General features: G+C 39.0%; 2 protein-coding genes across 2 annotated transcripts in view; both read left to right on the forward strand.

The window, feature by feature from the left end:
- Positions 1-1,710: 1,710 nt before the first annotated feature.
- On the forward strand, positions 1,711-8,552 carry LOC139730238 (stabilizer of axonemal microtubules 2-like). The gene is made up of 4 exons (XM_071641124.1): positions 1,711-1,971; positions 5,457-5,633; positions 6,376-6,578; positions 7,265-8,552. Exons 1-4 carry the CDS (start codon positions 1,934-1,936, stop codon positions 8,263-8,265), a joined length of 1,419 nt encoding a protein of 472 aa, XP_071497225.1. The 5' UTR covers positions 1,711-1,933; the 3' UTR covers positions 8,266-8,552.
- Positions 8,553-16,515: 7,963 nt separating this feature from the next.
- LOC139730239 (high affinity cAMP-specific and IBMX-insensitive 3',5'-cyclic phosphodiesterase 8B-like) overlaps positions 16,516-20,191 on the forward strand; it is a 101,065-nt gene continuing 97,389 nt past the window's right edge. Inside the window, exon 1 of the mRNA XM_071641125.1 lies at positions 16,516-17,138. Coding sequence (XP_071497226.1) covers positions 16,866-17,138 — 273 coding nt within the window. The 5' untranslated portion in view covers positions 16,516-16,865. The remainder of the gene's footprint in view (positions 17,139-20,191) is intronic.

Here is a 20,191-nt window from a genome sequence, read left to right on the forward strand (position 1 = left end):
TAGATATTCAACAAATGTTTAAATAGAAAACTTTTCATAGAGGATACTTTGGCAACGGAATGCAACTTACATTGTAAATTTTGACGATCACAGAATGTGTAGAGATTATTAGTTTATTTAGATACCGTCACACATATACTACAACAAATACAATACTATACAGCTTGGAATACCAGAATGCTGAATAGGTCAACTGGCAGCGGAATAGCTGGAATGTAATTAACATAATACATGCATGTATGCATCAGAAATGGCAAGATTGGGAGACTTGTTACAGTCCCAGTCAGAATGACTTCCAAGTCACAGAGGTTATTTGGCAACTGAAAACAACTCAAGTTGAACAATCATCGATATGATTATAGTCCTATGTATACAATCCATTGCTTTTTATATCACCACACACTACTACAACAAGTAAAAAAAAAAATGAGTCTGGAATGCTAACGCCGAGTAGGTTGGATTTGAAATACTGCAGCTGGAATGCCAGGATCACCACTGCCTCGACACGCAAATGACTGTCCATCTTCTTGCCATTCGCCGAGCCTTTCTTCGCCATCATCATCTGATTTTCTGCCTGGACGCGGTTGACACTGACACTCAAATAGCGATGTAAACAGGAACAAACACCACAATAACAATACTCTGCAATTCATTTTCGAAACTTTCAAAGTGCAATTCTTATAGCAAGCGAGCGGAAGACGGAAAGAACTGGCTGATAACGTACTCAAAACCACGGATGGTGTGTGAGCAGACGACAGAAAGAACTGGCCTATAAACTTATCCAAAACCACAGGTGGCGCTCTATGCGAGACACATTTTCAGAAGCCTAGGCACCGAGTTACACTTTAAGACCGGGTTACACTTTAAGACCTTAACAAACGTACCTTATTTAAAACGAGTAGGCCTACTACTAGTATAGTACTAGAAATTAGCATTTCACATATTTGACACATTTTAGATTTTTGTAAGTATAACAACAGTATTAAGGTTTGTATTTATTTAGTTTGTGGCTTTAGAATAGGAACATAATACTTGATCTTACTCCCTCAATCTCAGAGACTCCAACCCCAAGCACCTTCTGATCTGGAGATTCTCCCGCCCGAAACCCCTAGCAAACGGGAGACTCCAAGTTGATGTGTGAGAAGCGCGAAGTTCCTAGGATTCTAGTTGTTCTCTGGTGCTATCTAAGGCTTATTTTTTCAACATACGATAGAAATAAGTAAGAAATCCTTTCAACCGGGAGACACAGAGCCAGGGCGGGAGAAATCAAATCTCAAACGGGAGAACGGGAGTTTGTGCAAAAATGGGCTTTCGGCGGGAGATCTCCCGTCAAAAACGGGAGAGTTGGAGTCTCTGCAATCTTGCTTCCCCAGTAAATAATGTAGCTGCCTGCATGTTTTGTGTGTACGTGTGTACGTGTGTGTGTATGTGGGGGGGGGGGGGGGGGGGGGCGGTACTAGTGCTGTGAGTGGACGAGTCCTGGATCGTGTCACACACAGCGAGTAAACATTCGAGCCACGGATTCGCACGCTATCTTATCATCACACTGCGCGTCTACCGACACGCTCGGCGACTGAGCAATGAAGCCCACCGGTGTTGCTTGACAACGTACCAAACAACGCCGCCGGGCTGAGTTACCTTCGCTACGTTTCGCTCGCTTGGAGTTCTGAATGCGCAGTGCATGTGTAGCAGGTGCGGAGAAATTGCTACCAATACCAGTGTTTGTGTTCTTCGTAAGTGGGTTTCAGCAAGTAAGGAAGTGATGTGACTGTATTTTACCATTCGTCAAACAAACAACTTTCTCCCACTACATTTGAAAATCGTCGTCAGGGGTTAACATATCTCTCTATTTTGGAAAATATCTTCGTGAGTCAACGGAGCACTGAAGGATCGGAAGTAGACGCGGCGCAACATCCAAATACGATCTTTCACCATGACACGGCGGTGTATATGCGAGATATGCACGTGCGGGTAAGATGACATGCATCAACTTTAGAGAACTTCTCCTCACAGATTAGATCTATTTCAGTCATAACTCAGTGAATGTGATAGGATGTGAGTAATCTCTAATCTACAAGGTACACTGATGATTCACAAATATAGCTTAAATTCTGGATTTGAATCGATTGTTTATGTGTATTATTTAAACTTTAAAAGTTTTTACTTGTAGATCTTGGATTTTGATAATCTTTCTACTTTTGTTTTATGCCTGCATGTATATATTTTAATACATGTATTAGGAGATGGGTAGAAAGATGGATAGAGATGGATGCTGTATATGTACCGTCACAGTAATTCATTTGTTGGCAAATTTTGTGAAAACACTGACTGACACCTAACCCCGTCGCGGGGCGCTGTAACACAGTGTGTACGTATTTGTCCGTATGGGGTCGCTGCTGCGGTTAACTGACACCACACCTAATACAGTTGTACTACCACCACCAGGTATAACATGAATGCACAGTATATATGTTGCCTACAAAATGGGAAAATACATTGCTAACTTACATTCTTAATCAGAAATGAAACTTCTTTCTTCATCCCTCTGCTGTGGTTTTTAATTTGTGGATAAAACTGCTCACAAATGTACCCGTCCTAGAATTGTGAAACATTTATTCGCCTGAAATATGCGTGTTTACAGCATGGATAGAGGATAAGCACTCAAATGGAGAGAGAGAAAGAAAAAAGAAGGCACAGGAGGAAAGGAGATACATAATGTACTGATACTGTATGTGCCTTCTCTGCATACTATGCTTAATCAATCTTATCATTGTTTTTTAATGAATGATGGTGGAAATATCTCACTTTAAATTCACTTCACCTTGTCCAAAATGTCTTTTTTGGGGGGGGGGGGGGGCTGGTACATCTCTTGTCTCTGTGCCCTCTTAAAATTCATCGATACTTCGTTGGTCTCAATGCTCTGAAAACATTTTGTCAGTGAAGTTTTTACAAAAATCATACTGAACAATTTAAAGTTGATGTCCTGAAAGTTGATAGTATTTCCTGTGATTATATTTATAACTCATGCAAAATATATTACATTTATAACTGGTAGTCTACTTACATTTCATTGTATCACCTTTCCTTATGGTAAATTTTCATAATAAGAAAGATGCACATATCATGTTTACATGCTGAACAGCAACCATGTGAATCTAAATTCAGATCATGTAAGTATTCATATTTGCCTTAGCAACTGGCATGTTGTACTTCAGTTGCATGTAGTGCAGATGTTATAAATAATACAAAAGCCTCCCCCAGAGAAAGCTTCAGATGTGAGTTAATTATGTTGCCTACTTTCTGATAAAACTATGTCCCACCCACAATTTCATTGTCCATGGTTCATGATAGGTTTTAAGACAGCCTTGATCGATTGTTTAACCTTGATGAATTAGCTATTTCTTGAAGAATATTTACAAATTCTTGTGAAAGAATTCCTCATACATAAAAGTGATGTCTTTTAAATGACCATTGGAATGGGAGTCAGCAGTACACTAGTTACAGTATATTTCTGAGAGAAACTCGTACAGACTGTGGAAAACACATGTTTAGTTGTACCTCATAGAGGAAATGAAATTTATACTGCTTGGTAATGAAGCGATGTGTCTGATCGGCAGCTCTCTGCTGCAGCATGTTTGGAGGAAGCCATACCGCTGGTTGCCTTGAGCCACTTTTAATACACACACACACACTGTAGGTCATTGTTTGTCACTTGTCGGTACTAGTAACAATAGACCCGCTCTTCACAAAAGCACCTCACATTCAGAAAGGACCGCCTATCGACCCAAGCAGTGAGGGGATCAGAGACCGCGAAAACTTTGATCAATAGACTTTTGTTGGCATAACAGAAGCCAAGCTTGTTTAAAAGCCTATTAGATTAGCATGAAAAGATTATGAACAAACACATTGATAGCTCAAGGTTCAGTGGCTTGGTAGGTTTGATTTTTTTTTCCTTTGTTTTGTTCATTGATGTTCTGGTTGTCTGTATGTTGAACATATAACATGTCCTTTGATATCATTATTTATGTGTTATCATGAGGGGTTTTTTTTTCTTTGTCATTCATGACATTAGAAATCACTTATTCCAAATTGTCTTCATGACTTGTGTGTTGAATTGTCTGTTAAAATGGGACCAAATGAGATAGACTCTGAAATCTCACAAACATGGCAACTAAACACTCAATATCTCATGAAGGGCATGCAAATGTGAAGGGAAATCTAGTATGTTTAATGGTAATTACTTTAGTTAAATGTCCAAGACATCTATTGATTCGTCCACCCTTTATACATTGTTCAATTCAGTGGGATTAAAAAAAAAAAACCCTGTGCAAATTGTTTGCTAACAGAGTTTGCTTGTTTGTAGCCATAGAGCAGGTACCAGCATAATGACAGTGCAATCATATCCACATTCAATGGCAAAGTTGAAATTAAATAATACACTTCCAGCACCTCATGTTTGCAGACAGCGTACGAGCTGTGCGGTCGCCATAGTTACATGTACACAGTTGCCAGCCACACTGGAAGAGAGCTCCGATGAATGGTAGTGTTCGCCGTCTCTATGCAGTGTCAGTGACGCATGAAATGTGTATCGCGTTGATAGGTAGATCAATCAATGCGTTGCATTTGATAGTCGAACTTGGCAGTAACTATATGTAGTGTGCGTAAACAATAGAGGGAACAGATGTTTATCAGATAAGAGAACCAAACGTCTTGATGGACAGTTATTAGTGTGTAAACATGCCTGATAATACTCTTTTTTTCTGTGGTTGTATCGATGGTACATGATAGTATTGCTTTATAGAGGCTTCTATACAAAGATCAAAAGGCGCAATGTATATTGGAGTGTATGCTCATAATGTGTACCATTGGCAACTGAGCAGTGCTGTACATTGCAGTGATATATTTGCAACTTTAAACAGATTATTTCATATCCTGATGTATTTGAATCATCATGATCTACCAAAACTCTTTTTAGACATCTCATGTGAGTGTTTTTAGCTAAACCATTCAGACAGCCCATATTTTAAAGTGATGTTTATGATCTCCAGAACGTACATTACATGCCAATGCAATCATAGAATTGACACATTATTTTCAGAGCTCTGCAAATGATTTCATGCAACCAGTTCACATTTATACAATTGAAGGGGCTCAAGATATGCAATATCATGTCATGAATTATCAACTTAAACTGAAACTTTGTCATGGTGTTTTTTAAAGCATTTGCAGCCACAAACCTAATGTCATGTCACACATACTACCTATGAGGCAAACACATGCACAGAAATTGAGAGATCCAGCACATGAAAATAGGCGATACTTTAGCAGATCGTAATATCTCTGCACTATTTGTACACTTACCGTGCTTAATGTACATGAAAGCTTGCACATTCATTTGCTGGCACAGTACAAGCTTTATTCCACTTACACTGGTCAAACATTTCTTTCTCTTGCAGGAGGCACCGCTGTCCCCACAGACCAAAAGTGACCACCAGAGCCAAGGGGCCATGCGTGATCTCAGAGTATGCCAACAAGTACAAGGCGTATCCTGGCAACGGGATGCGGGAGAACTTCAAGCCAAAGCCTCAGATGATGAAGAGTGGAGATCCACTTTCTGATGCCACTACCAACAGGTAAAAGAAGGATGTATAGCTATGTTCACTGGTTTACTTGGTATTTATGATATCAATGAAGAGAAAACTTTAAAGGGACTGTACAGTACTGGTTGAGGTGGGGATTCAGGTTTATAACATTCCTAAATGAGATAATGAGAAACCTCATGAGATATGAAAGAGCATGTAATTTTAAGAAGGATTAAACATTTATTTGATGAAAATTGGTTTTCAAATGGCTTAGATATAAAAAAAAAAGTGATAATAATAGAAGGCGACAGGCCACGCCTTTTATTAGGATCTCTTAGTTTCACCTCGTTTGTGGATATCTCAGCCGTTTCAAAACTGTTTTTCATCAAATAAACATTTGATACCCCTTAGAAATGAGTGCTCTTTAACAACTCATAGAGTGGTTTCTGAATATCTCACAAAACGTTAAAAGCTCAATCCTCGCCTCAACCAGAACTGTACAGTCCCTTTAATGGACATTTAAAAAAAAGACGAAATGTCTGGTGGGATTGATACAGTGTGATATATGATAGATAGATGGGTTCAGTATATGGATGAAAGAAAAGATGACCCGGCGATTTGAAGGAACAGAAATGATTGTCTAGAGATTCATTTGTGATTCCGGATGGCAAGATTCAGGGGGAAACAATTCCACATTTAGCTGGTGAAAGGGAGCTTAGGAAGTGAATTTAATGAAATATTAATGTTCCTAAAGTTGAATAAGCATTCATTTTTCTTGCTTGTGTTCTCACAGACTCGATTTCATTCCTCATGAACTGTGTCGCCCTCCAATGCACGTCCCTGAGCAGTACAAACCCAAGGAAGGGGACATTGACCTCTTGACCTCCTACACCAAGGACTTCCCCCAGCGAAAGATAGAACCGCCCAAGAGTTTCCGTGGCAACCACACCAGGTCTGTGTCTCCAGGGGCCTTCAGGGGAACGCCCACCTATGTTGGTAAGTTCTCGGCCTTAAGATGTATCATACTAAAATCATTATGTAGTCTTGCCAAATTCGATTTTGTATACTCAGCGCCTGAAAACCATTTGTGAATCAGTTTAATTTCTCAGCTTACGTGAACATACTCTCACAGTGTAAATAAGTCATTAGATTAGTTACAGAATTGCACTAGCACCTGATCAACTTTTGTATACACTATTTATGTATTTTTAAGCTATGGTAATCAATATTTCTCTGATTATAATTTGTAACATTTAATACTGGTATAATCTAATGACGGTGGATGCCATCTTGTATTAAAGGATCATATTCTGCAAAGCATGAGATATGCAATAAATACCCTTTGCCAAGTAGCGAATACACACTATCACAATGTACAAATGACTGCATGATTCAGAAAGGCAATGTCATGGCAATCAGGATTTATTGGAAAACATTTTAGAGGGCTTGGTCCTATATTTGGTATGTAAGTAGGCTGAGAAAGTAAGTCTGTTATTAAAGATTATGAATAGGGTGTAGGAAGAAATATTGATAATAAGTTGTTCGTGATGGAAATGCATAGGTATGCTCAAAAGTAGAATGTCTGATAGGATTCTCTTTGGAGGAATTGTTGATGGACATTTCCTTATTTTGAATTAAGTACCATGTGTCAGTCATTAATGAGATTCATTCATCTATTGCAGATGATTACAGGAAGTGGGAGTTACCACCAAAGGAAAAGCTGAAAGACCACCACGCCTACATCCCATCTAGTGCCGCCTTTGATGGCTTGTCCACATTCACACGTGACTTCCCTGCCAAGAGGGCAGAGATGAGGGGCAGCATGAAGCCTGACGATACAGCCAAAGTGTCCACATCACCATTTGACGACAAGACCTGCCACCGCATGACCTACATCCCCCACGATACGCAGCCCAAGTTTGTCCCCGCCAAGCCGCAGTACAAGAAGAACCCACACAAGTTTGATGGCCTATCCACATTCCAGCGTGACTTCACTGCCAAGCATGGCTATGTGCCAGAGAGCTGCAAGCCCAGCAACACCCCCCTCAGGTCCGACCATCCCTTTGAGGATAACACTACCTTCAGGCAGTCCTACCAGAAGTGGGACATGGAGCGGCCATATCAGCATGTGCCTGAGGCTTGGGTGAAGCCGGGAGGTAACATGGACTTGATGACCACCCACACCCTTGCATATCCTGCCCACAAGATCAAGCCACCCAGCCCTGTCAGACCCCCCTCTGGCAAGCCAGGGAGAGATGTCCCCTTTGACGACAGAACCAACTACAAGCAGGATTTCCGCAAGTGGGAGAGCATGCCATTCCGTCGAGGAGACCCCTCCCAGAGGCCGTATGAGCGTCCTTCAGTACCTTTCGAGGGCTATTCCCACTACAAGACCAACTATGTGGCAAAGCATGCACATCCTGCCAAGAGCATGGCTCCAGGAAACACGGCTAACCTGAGCTCGGAACCCTTCGATGACCGCACAAACTACAAGACGGACTACATCCCCAAGGATTTCACTCCGTGCCCTGCGGTCAACCTGCAAGGCCATGGCTTCAAATTTACAGAGCTGGACAATCGTGGCCATGAGATCTGGATGAAAAACCAGCTGAATGGAACACTGACAAGAGTGATGAAGACGCCACCACAGCAGCTGAATATAGACCAACAAATGCTGGCATAAAGATGGTCATGAATTCAGCTAATGTGGAAATTCCTGAACTTTGCCAAAGCTGTACATATAGTCTTTTAGGCATGGGTATCATGCAATGTGATGTATGATTTTTCTGTGTTTTCCCGTATTTTTTCATCATGTATATATGTACAAAGAGCTCTAGCCAGCCTTGCAGTCACTGAATTGCAGCCTGTTGTATTTGAAATGTGGTCTGTGTAGTACATGATCACAGTTTATTCCGAGATATATTTAAAATTAGTTGATATACCACTTTAAGTAACAGTTGGTATATGTTAGCCTTTTCCTTAGCCGAACGAAGATTATGTAATGATATTGACTAATTTGCACATTTTGAAAGCTATCTTGGGTCAACTGATAATATACTGAGAAATTTTGATCAATTTTTTTATTATTATTATTATCATTATTATTTTGTTAGCCAAATGAAAATTGTGCAATAGAAGTACAGGCACAGTCCACTCTTTAATTAATTTTCCACAGAAATTTGAACCAAGCGACTCATCATGTTTAATACATGCACCATATCTACATTGGACATTATGATACATGGATCTTGTCAATGTACCAATGAATTGCTGTATGAGTGCACCCAATGAAAAGGGAAAGAAAGAAATGATCTGCATAACAGAAGGCACAATGCTTGTTGTCTTTCCAGATTTGATAAAAACATATAGCACACACATATAGGTGTGATTGACTGTGTGCACAGACTAAAATAACTGCTTGTGTTGAAAAAAAAAATATCAGAAAGTGTCTCTGTGAGGTGCATATACAGGTTATTAATTTTTGGTTACCCTTTTGTTTACCATGTTACCATGGCAACATGCACCCATTGTCATTGAATCCATATATACACTAACATATACTGTGATGATAAATGGATGCTGATGTCAATTTGAATAATGGCTTCCACCACTCATTCATCAGCCTAGCTGGAGTCAAAGAATAGTTTCATTGTGGTCTTGAAGAGGATAGTCATGATCATAGTACAGTCAAACCTGTCTATAGCGGCCACCCAAGGGATACGGAAAAAGTGGCCGTTATAGACAGGTGGCCGCTATAGACAGGTAATCCAACTTTGTGTACATTGCCTACATGTACATGTATCATCGTTGTATACATCTATAAACACTTACATGTACATGTATGTGTGTACGTATGCACACGTGTGTATCATGCATAAAACAATGCCGGTGTTTGTGAAATTGTTGCACAGTACCGTAGCATGTGCACAGTCATGAAGAAAACTTAACACTAGTGCATTATTGGGACTGAATAAGTGATGAATGCAACGATGGCGATCACTGAACGTTGCCCAGGAATGACTGGCACGGCTAAAAAGCAGAAAAACACGCTGAATTATCGGCTCGGCTACGGCTCCATCAGGTTTTTGGCCGCTATAGACAGGTTAAAATCTACCACGGGAAACAAAATTTGTGGCCGCTGGCCGCGTTAGACAGGTGGCCGCTATACACAGGGTCTTTAACATGGCTTTACTCTCGGGGGGATTTTTCAGTGGCCGCTATAGACAGGTGGCCGCTATAGACAGGTGGCCGCTAAGGCAGGTTTGACTGTACAGTACTATCGAATGTTCCAGTCAGAGATACCAAGCGTTAGGTTTGTCTTTGTTTTGCTTACTCTGAAATCCATGATTTTCTCTTTTAAGGACAGAAATTTGTAAGTGGACTTGAGAAAGAAAGCCAGGTGTTTCTCTTGACCTCAGAATAGATTCTTTGACAGCTAGTCTTCCTCTCAAAACTGTATTTTCATTTTTTTCAGCAAGCTGCATATTTGAATTGTGATGGCTCAGACGCTAACTTGAACTACATCTTTAGATTCCTTAGCTCAATGATGAAAACATTTCTGCAATTTGTACCCTCGGTGAATTGTAGCAGTTTTGTGTTAGCTGTACACTCTACTCAGGTTTTGGGGTAAATATTTGTACTCAGGCTCGATGGGATGTCTCTATCATTACCTACTCTGTCATTGTTTCTCTTCCATTGTAATTTCACTAGTTTTTTAAACTGAAGTAGTCACTGCATGTACACAATGTAACTTGTTTTTTACTAGGCTGATTTCAAAATCCTTGTAATGCATTCTGAATGTGTAGCTCATTTTTACAAATTTTCTTAAATGTTAGGTCACCTTAGCTGCTTTTAAGTGCCCTTTCCCCCAATTTAATATGTGTTGAATCACACATAACTGTAAAAAAAAAAAGACAAGTACGTACATAGGTTTATCTGCAGTTGTCTGCTGTATAATTGTTTGATGTTACTTTTCTAACAGTAGTTTCATAATGCAAGGCTGTACACAAGAAATGTTTTGTCGAGAGGCAAAGGTATACCCTTTGCTCATATGATGCCTTACTCTTTTTTTCAATTTAACTTTGCTTCTTTCTTTTTGATGTAACATATTACTATTTTATTTTTCAATAATGCCATCTAACCTTTGGTTAAAATTCTACTTGTATAGTCTTTGTCTCATATACAATTGCATATGATAAAGCTTGCGATGAATATGCTGATATGTTTTTAGCATTTTGAAATAAACATCTTGTCAATTCAATTGGTGGAAATGGTATACAAAAGAAAGTATAGCAAACTTGAAATAGATATATATAATCAGAATATGAATAAATTACAATGCAAAGCAGTGCTTATGGATGTCCATTCTGGGTTTGTCTGTCTGTGGGTTGTTCAGAACCAGAAGGTAATATTATGATACCTATCCGTAGTAATTGCTCTGTGTGAAGTGAGGCACCGTTTGCAGTTGTCCTTGTTTTAAGGGTGTTGTCCATGGCTGTGTGGAGAGGACTCTTCTTGTGCTGGTACCGATGTGGTAATGATGATGATGGTTAAAATATACACTGTTGAAGATGATGATTATGATAGTTGATTTGCTATAATGACAAACTACACAATATTGGTACTTTCAGCTGGTTTCTTTCACCATGATGGCTAGGATTTACTTTACAAAAATACCATCAGTCTATAGTAGCACCCTGAAGTGCATTATCCAGGCAGGCACAGCCAGGGGGCTGATGAAACCTGGAAGTGGCACCAGAAGTATAGACTGCCCTCCCCCCACTTTTGAAAACATTGCGCCAGCCCTTTTAACATCATATAAAACACCTCCCCTCTTGGTTTTCAAATGACAATATGATAAAGCAGCTTTACAGCTTTCAATATACTACACATATACAATTACAATTTTATGATTTTTTTTTTATAGATTGTGTTTAAAAGAATAATGGTTGTGATGATGATGATGATGATGATGATGATGATGATGATGATGGTGATGATGATGATGATTGTGATGATGATTGTGATAATGATAATTATGATTTTGATTGTGATGGTGATTGCAATGGTGGTGACTGTGATGATGATGATAATGATGATGATGATGATGATGATGATGATGATGATGATGATGATGATGATTGTGATGATGAGGATGTGAAGGTGATACAGGAGGAGAGTTTGGCAGTTCCATACAATTGCTTCCATTAAATATCTGCACACCGAGTCAAATATAATACCTACCTATAAACATAACCCAAACGTAATCCTAATCTTCACATCAAACTAAACCAATAATTCTATCACAACCTTAACCCTAAGCCTATAAGTCCTCGTGGGAAATAAGAATGAAGCAATAGTCACAGAAGTAAATGTGGTGTCACCAACTTTGACAAGTATGAAAATGATGTGGTGTTTATATTTGCTATATCCCTTGCTTTCCCCCATCATTATATAAAGAGTTGTGAATGCAACAACAGATAAACCCCATTTTCAATGCTTGAAAGTCAGGTCATCAGATAAAGAAAAATAAAATCTTTTCAATAATACTGCACTCCTTACATAACAAAGAATTATTTGGAAGATATAACTAAAGTTTTAATTATCAATTTCTTTGTTTTTTCAGCAGCTTTATAATCTAAAATATCTCAAATTGTTACATGAATACATTTGTCTGTTTTTGCATTCAAATTCCATTCACACACAAACATACATACACACAGACACACACACATACATGTATATGTTTATACATATATGTCTATGCATATTTATGTATATAAAATATGAAGAGCTTGCTTAATATATATACATATATATGAAGAGTTTGTTTGCAAAAACCGATAAGTCCATTTTTGAAGATTTTGAAGTACGGTTTCTGTCATAAAGTACAAAATAATACCTTTTAAATGATATATTGGTCACTACATATAAAGTTTCATTTTTGAAGTTATGGTCAAAAGAAGCAGAAATTTTCTTATTATTCTCTTTATTTTTCTTGACCTTTAATCGCAAATATCTCCATTTGATAAATATGGACTTATCGGTTTTTGCAAACAAACTTCATATATACATATATATATATATATATATATATATATATATATATATATATATATATATATATATATATATATTCATGTACATAGTAAAGTCACTGTAATTACAGAGGAATGCATTAAATACCAATTGCCTTGGTTTTTATTCAAAATCCAAATTTTGTGGCCCCCCCCCCCCCCCTTTGTCACGGATGTAATTCATCCCTAACTGACCCAGTCAGAATAATATATTACTTGCCCAATTAGGCAGTCAAAAGATAAATTTGGTGGTCTGACATTTATTTTTAGTGGCCCTTGGCTACTGCCAATATCGGACCCTTTATTATTATCAAGGAATGCATCATTTCATTACTCCCATGACCCATTGTATAAAAATAGACATTTCGGTGTAATAAAAAAAAAATTGTTCATGCTGAACTTTTTCAATTAACTTTACATTTGGTAAATTTTGTCCAAATCTGAAATATCCCAAACTTCCTTGCTTATTTTTTATTGATATAGTTCAACTAAGTGGAAAAGTTGCAGAAGTTTTCACCAAGAAATCATTTGAAGCATAGTTACTGTATTCATTAGATCGAAAATACATGTTTGAAGGGAAAATCAAAAGCCTGACGAGAAATTGTTATATAAAAGCTTGCATGAAATAAAACCAAAAGAAAAGAAAAAATAAATCACCTCTATTCCCTTGCTCCATCACCGCGAATAGAAAGCAATGACGTGTATGATTATGACAGAGATTCTTGATCTTGGCGGCCAGTTATGATCTCTATCTCTATCTCTTTGATGGCGACGTGAAGGCGCTGGATCACAGAACTCTTACATGTGCGCTGGATGGCAATGTGCTATAGCGCCATCTACGTCTGCACTCCACCATCTATCACTAAGATACGAGCAGGGAGATGGAAGAGCCACCCCTCTCTGATACGAGTATGCCTTCTATATACTGGTAGTGTTTCTCGAGGTTTGAAGAGACCGGCAAATTAACAAGTTTTAAAAAATGGTCTTCAAAGAAGGCAGTACATTTCGATGCGAATGATGCTAGTGACTACAGACCTTGTTTCTTCAGTATCAATGCTTGTGAGTTGCGTGCCAGATTCACGTGTAGACAAAATATCAACGCACATGCTGTATATAGGATGCAAAATGAGGAAGTAATGACGCAATCATGTTCACTCTTGTGTCTCTCGATGTACACGCATTGCTTTGACAATTCACATTTTAGGCATCTGTAACAATGTTTGATACAAAATGAAATAGACAGTTTTGCATTTTAAAGACATATAATATGACTGTGTTAACTTTAAAGGGTGTGTACAGTTCTGCTCGAGGTGAGGATTAAGCTTTGTGAGATATTCAGAAACCACTCTATGAGATGTCAAAGAGCGTGCAATTCTAAGGGGTATCAAAGTTTATTTGATGAAAATCGGTTTTGAAATGGCTGGGATATCCAAAAACAAGGTGAGACAAAGAGATCCTAATAAAAGGCGTGGCTTGTAGTCTTTTATTGTTATCACTTTTTGGGATATCTCAGCCATTTGAAAACCAATTTTCATCAAAAAACCCAAACAAACAACGTTGAATCCTTCTTAAAATTACACGCTCTTTCATATTTTCATAAGAGGTTTCTTATTATCTCACTTAGGAATGTTCAAAACATGAATCCACACCTAAACCAGTATATTGTACAGTCCCTTAAATCATATTTGTTTCGCGAAAAGATTTGAAATGATGCAAAACACAGCAGGTTCCATATCTTTCTTAAAATGAGCAAGTGTGTGATTACTCTCCTACCATTCTGTTTTGTTTCATTTCATGTTATTTTATGAAGCCATTGAACAAAAGACTTGATGTTCGCTTTATAAAGCAAAATGTTAATGATATGCCTTCAGATGGATGTTAATGAGCACTTTCATATGACAAAACAAAGAAAAGAATGTCTTGCATTTTAAAACTCTCAGACAGCCATACAGACAGGAAAAAAAATAGTTCTTCAAACTCAGGCTTCAAACCCCACAGCTCGCAAAACACTGACCCACACACGCGCGCCCACACACACGCACACGCACACATACACACACACACACACACCACAGAACTAGTTCTGTGACACACACAGACACACACACACACATACAAATCGCCCTCTCGACAGCAGCTGCCGCAGCCTCATTATGCGATAGATGATGAAAAGAAAAAAAATATATTATATCAGTCATTGTCGGCTCCAGCTGGTATCCGAGCATTGGGTTTGTCATCAGTTCTTATGATAACAAAAGTTAGTTGTTGTTTTTTACCTCGGGGACTGCCTGATTGCAGTAGTACAGCCGTACACGCAACCCGTGGCACGCAACCAGGAAAGACTTCTGATATTAATATAAATGCGTTCATTCCATCCGTAACCCACGGTCGTCGCTCAATATTCTTGAACGCCGGATTATGTCAAGTATGAACGATGTCCGGATATTACCTACTGGTAGCAAATCCCTCATTATCCATGACAATGACTCGGCGAATCTAACAGAAAAAGATAACATAAAATAAGAAAATAAAAATAAAAACACAAAATTCTGACCGATAGTGCATATTATAATTCATGAGGGCCTACATAACATTGTTGGCGATACATATTTTTTTTTCGCTGTATACAATCCAAGCCTAAAGGTTTGCCTGTATACCATTATTCAAAAGTCGCTCGTTTGTTTACGATCGTTAGTGTGTGGTTGTTTCTTGTTTGTTTGTTTGTTTTTTATTGAACATTTTGCGATAAACATATTAGTTATTTACATTTATTTCCGCAAATAAAAGTTATCAGGGAAAGTATCAATACACTTTTCGCACTTCTGAAATGTGCACAAAAATGATCAAGCAAATCTACAAATTATCAAAATTTTGTTATCTCAAAATGAATGGAAAGAACAGAAACTAAGGCCCCTTGAGACAAATAACTGACAAATTTCAAGGGTACATTAGAACTTCTTATTGCAAACAATGACACACAGTTGCCAACTGCAATTAAAAAGATAGGAGTACTGTTGTATTTTCAGTTTCATTCGAGGCCTTGAAAAGTGAGTCGACATTGTGATTTTCTTTTTTTATACTGGCCTTAGGATGGCTTGCAGAAAAAGAGGATACAAAAGCAGGAAGAAAAGAGAAAAGAAAGAAGGAAAAGAGGAAAAATAAAAGGACAAGAAAAATCAAGAAGATGCTAGGAAAGAGTAGTTATAATAGGAAAATGATGGAGAAAAAGATTTAAAAAAATTAGAAGCAACACTGTTTGCCTAGAAATAGTCCCAACCAAAAAAGAAAAAGAAATAAAGAAAATGGAGAGACGTACAGATAACTTTACAAGAGACACACACAAAAACATCATCCCCCCCCCTTCCACGCGTACAAAAGGAGACACTAATACGATCATCTCTGCAGGAAAAAAGTCTTAGGGTAAGTTGGTGAGCCAAATGTAATGTTCTTCGAAAGGAATATGTTGCTTAGGCCGAGAGAAGATCGTCGACAGAGCCTGATGAGAAAATGCTCATTTTCATCAGGGAGGTGGAAGAACCTCCCTGTTTTCATCATTCACGAAATTCTCTTCACGCCGTGCGCGTGCGTGCGTGCGCCTCGGTTCGCTCTCCGTGGCTCCAGTAATGACCGTCGATGATCTCGGCTATCGGACGGGAACTGATCGGACTGCAAGCAGCGCAGCATTATCCGCGGCTACCTCCAACACACAATCGCACGGCGTCGCGTCGCTACTGTGCGCTACATGCATGCGAGGAATATTGAAGGAGGGAGATCGGATCTTGCGAGTACTCGAGTGTAGTAGATGTCCCGTTTGCGTGCAATAACAGGCAAGGAACATTTTACCGTATACCATACGCCGCGCCACCGCGCTAAAAAACAACGGTAGGGAGCCTACTTTTTAGGAGATTATTTACGTAGGAGTAGATTCAGTCGGCTAGTTTCTTGAAGAAGAACAAGTGGAAATTGCCAACAGCTGTTGTTTGTTAGCTGATCATGTACTGGGGTGGAATTATAGGCTACAACATGCCGATACACTTGCGGAGGAGATGAAATGATCCACGATTATTATCGTCATGAATCCCCATCATTTATGACCGGACAGTATATGTGCAGACTTCATCGAGTAATCTTCGGGTATTCTTCATTGCCGAGATTCCTGGCGTTGTGGTCACCACAAATCACAGAAAACTGCGTGTCGTGATCTGCCATGGGCTGTGCGCCCAGCATTACTGTTTCTCAGAGTGGAGTTGTATACTGTCGAGATTCTGACGACTCGAATTCACCGCGGCCGTCTTCTTTTGGCCAACACCAGCATCTTCAGGTCCGGTCCGCCGGCGGCGGCGGTACCGAGGCCGCCTTGGAGGGTACGAGTTCATCGGGGGGAGGAACTGTTAGCATGATTCATGGCCGCATGGACCGTCGAGGAACTATTAGCATTGAAGCGGAGACGCAGACAAGTCGGTCAACTGTCACTATGAAGGTTTGTCCATAAATTGTAATTAATACAGAATTGTGTAATTAATACAGAATCGTTAACCGAGTTAGATTTTAGAACTCCAAAAGTAGAGCAGAACTTGCCAGAAGTAGATCTGGAACCGATTCTTATTCATTCATTCGTTCGTTCGTTCGTTCGTTCGTTCGTTCGTCCGTCCGTCCGTCCGTCCGTCCGTCCGTCCGTCCGTCCGTCCGTCCGTCCGTCCGTCCGTCCGTCCGTCCATCCATCCATCCATCCATCCATCCATCCATCCATCCATCCATCCATCCATCCATCCATTCTAATCATGTACTAACATCAGCCAGCCACGGCTGTTTTTCAATTAGTCTGTGCAATAAAAATAAGTAGACATAGATCTACATAACATACATATTAAACAGGGATTGTCTCCCCATCCTAAACAAAAACAGTGACAGAGGCAATTTCTACTAGTACTCATAGAGGCTATAAAGTGTACTAGACCAGAGATTCAGTGTGAAATTCCCATTATTGTTTACTAATTGTGTTAGAACGTGCAAGCACATCTCCAAATCACAGATCCCTATACGGAAAGGTTAATCCAGAGCTGCGATGAGTTTTTCTTTTTATTCTGCAGAAAGTGTCTGACATTAGCAGGACTTACCGGTAATTGCCCATAACTTCTTATCTTTTTTTTTTTTTTTTTTCAGGTGGCCAACTGGGCCACTTGAACTTGAGTTTATGTGGGCAAAGGAATCTTTAGGTGGCCCAGAATGGGAGTGGAGATTATGCAACCTGTAAATTGTAGAAATATGCATGAATCAAGCAAAAATTGTGTACAAGAGTCTATTCTAAGTAACACATTTATGCCCATATTGAGGACTAGTGACATAATGCAATCTTGTTATGTCTGATGAGAATAATCCTAAGTTGTTAGTGTTACCCTTGACCGAAAGATCAGTCTGTATTTGGTTGTCGGGGATATATTCCGCGGAGACTGCGTCTGGCTTCACGGATCATCGCAAACGTCAACAAAATAAAAGACTCCTCAGGACAGGCGGATCTTTCTGTCTAGTGTTACCCCTGATACTTCCCAATCCCCCCCCCCCCCCTCCCTTAGATTTCTATTTGTCTAACCAAATTCACCTTGGGAATTAACAAACATTTCTCTTCGTATGTTCATGCCCTTGGGGGCATTTTATCACTACAATGTTAGTCACATATTTTTTTTTCTTCTGATAAACTGTTTTAAGTACAGAAATCCACACAATCTGATTGGCTGAGAGCAAATTTGTCTGAAAAAATATCTGACAAAATGATGAAATGCCCAGCTCTGGTGTTGCTGTGTCCCTTTTTTTTTTTCCAATTCAAGGCATTTCCAGACACTGCTGATGATGATATGGATGCACCCATTTGTGTCATCATTTGAATTTGTGCAGTGTATAGTAGAACAGAAATCATTGATAACTGTCAAAATTGTAAAATATGCCTGATTTTACCTCATGAATGATACAATGAAGTGTGTAGTTTTGATTGACAGACATTTTGATACCATGGAAACCGGCTGAATTTTGTGCAGCATGGCCAAGTTAGAAAAACAAAATATCCCATAAGAACATGGTGTGTGTACTCCATAGAAAGTGGTACCAGCATACAATGTTGCTACTCGTACTATGGATACTTGGCACAAACATAAATTTACTTTTTCACTGAAATATGTCAGAACAAGAATCGTTACCTGTCAAGGTTATACTTGAGAAGTGTAATATCCCCTTACAATCTAGTGCAGTTTTGATTTAAAGGTACACATTTTGATACCGGTACTTGAAATACTGGCTATTTCATTTTTAATAGCCACCTATGTGAATACTTGTCGACCATACCAGTATGGTTGATTTCGAAAACAAAACACTGCTGGAGAACACAGAAGGTACATACCAGCATTTGTATGGATACTTGGAAAAATGTGATTACCTCATACAGTTGTAGCTTGCATTCATGAAATGCCATGACCAAAAGTTGATAGGTGATGTTTTTGTACTTTTAAGGGCAATTTCTGTCTTTAATTTTAAACCTTAAGTGAACACATACATTGTATGTAGATGACCTGGTGTGTCTTAGTTGAGATCATGAAAGACAAACAAAGAATTTCAGTGACTTGTCTGTTGATAATGCTAAAACATGCTCTGGTTTTATCAAATGCATGAGGCAGGTGGTAAGTAGAAGTACATAGGTGACTTGCTAATAGTGTGTTTATGATAGGCATGAACAATTTATCTACCTTACTTGTAGCTGTAAGCATAAGTTTTTAGAAGTCACATGGCACTCCAGTAGCTTAAAAACTATTCTCCATGCAAGAAAAATTAAGTGTGATGGGACTGGTTTGGAATGGCAAAGATACTGTACCTACAATCTGGATGATGAATTACAAATGTACAGATCAACAAATGCTACCGGTATAACAGGTAACTAAACTGAACGGCAGGCAGTGCTTCTGTGAATCCTCCAGGATTACATGTGAATTCATTCCATGCAAAGCTTACTCTGGGAGGTGTTTGTCACTATTAATACAATCAATCAATCGCAATCTGCAGTCCAATAAAATTGACAATGCATTCTCTATTTGAACCAAGTGACCATTGAGTAGACCTACTTGTCAGTGCACAATAGAGTATTGACCACGAAGATTGTATGATCAGGCTGTCACAGTTGGCATTCACTCCTCATTGTGCCCGGTAGAATACCAGGGCATCACTGTACAGTAAGGCCAAATCCTGGCTGATGCAAGTTATACACCTTTACAGCCTATATAGTGTACAGTTGTACCTGTATAAAATTATCCTGTCCTTTCTGGCCTTCTCATTGCTGCTAAAGGAAGCACTGAACTAGCTGAGGTATCATATCTTCGGTCTCTGTTCGTCGATCTGAATCCATTTCTGAAAGTATACAATTGTATGTAGGTATCAATGATTTCAAGTGTGTAGACAATGAACTTGATGTGATTTTTCAGACAACTGTTGATCGATGTCCACAGCAAATCTGGTTTACCTTTTGGATAGTTCCATAGCACAGGAGATGGT

Source organism: Diadema antillarum, unplaced genomic scaffold (genome assembly GCF_040938485.1).
Source record: "Diadema antillarum isolate AM-2024a unplaced genomic scaffold, OU_Dant_1.0 seq00000299_RagTag, whole genome shotgun sequence".
Taxonomy (NCBI): domain Eukaryota; kingdom Metazoa; phylum Echinodermata; class Echinoidea; order Diadematoida; family Diadematidae; genus Diadema; species Diadema antillarum.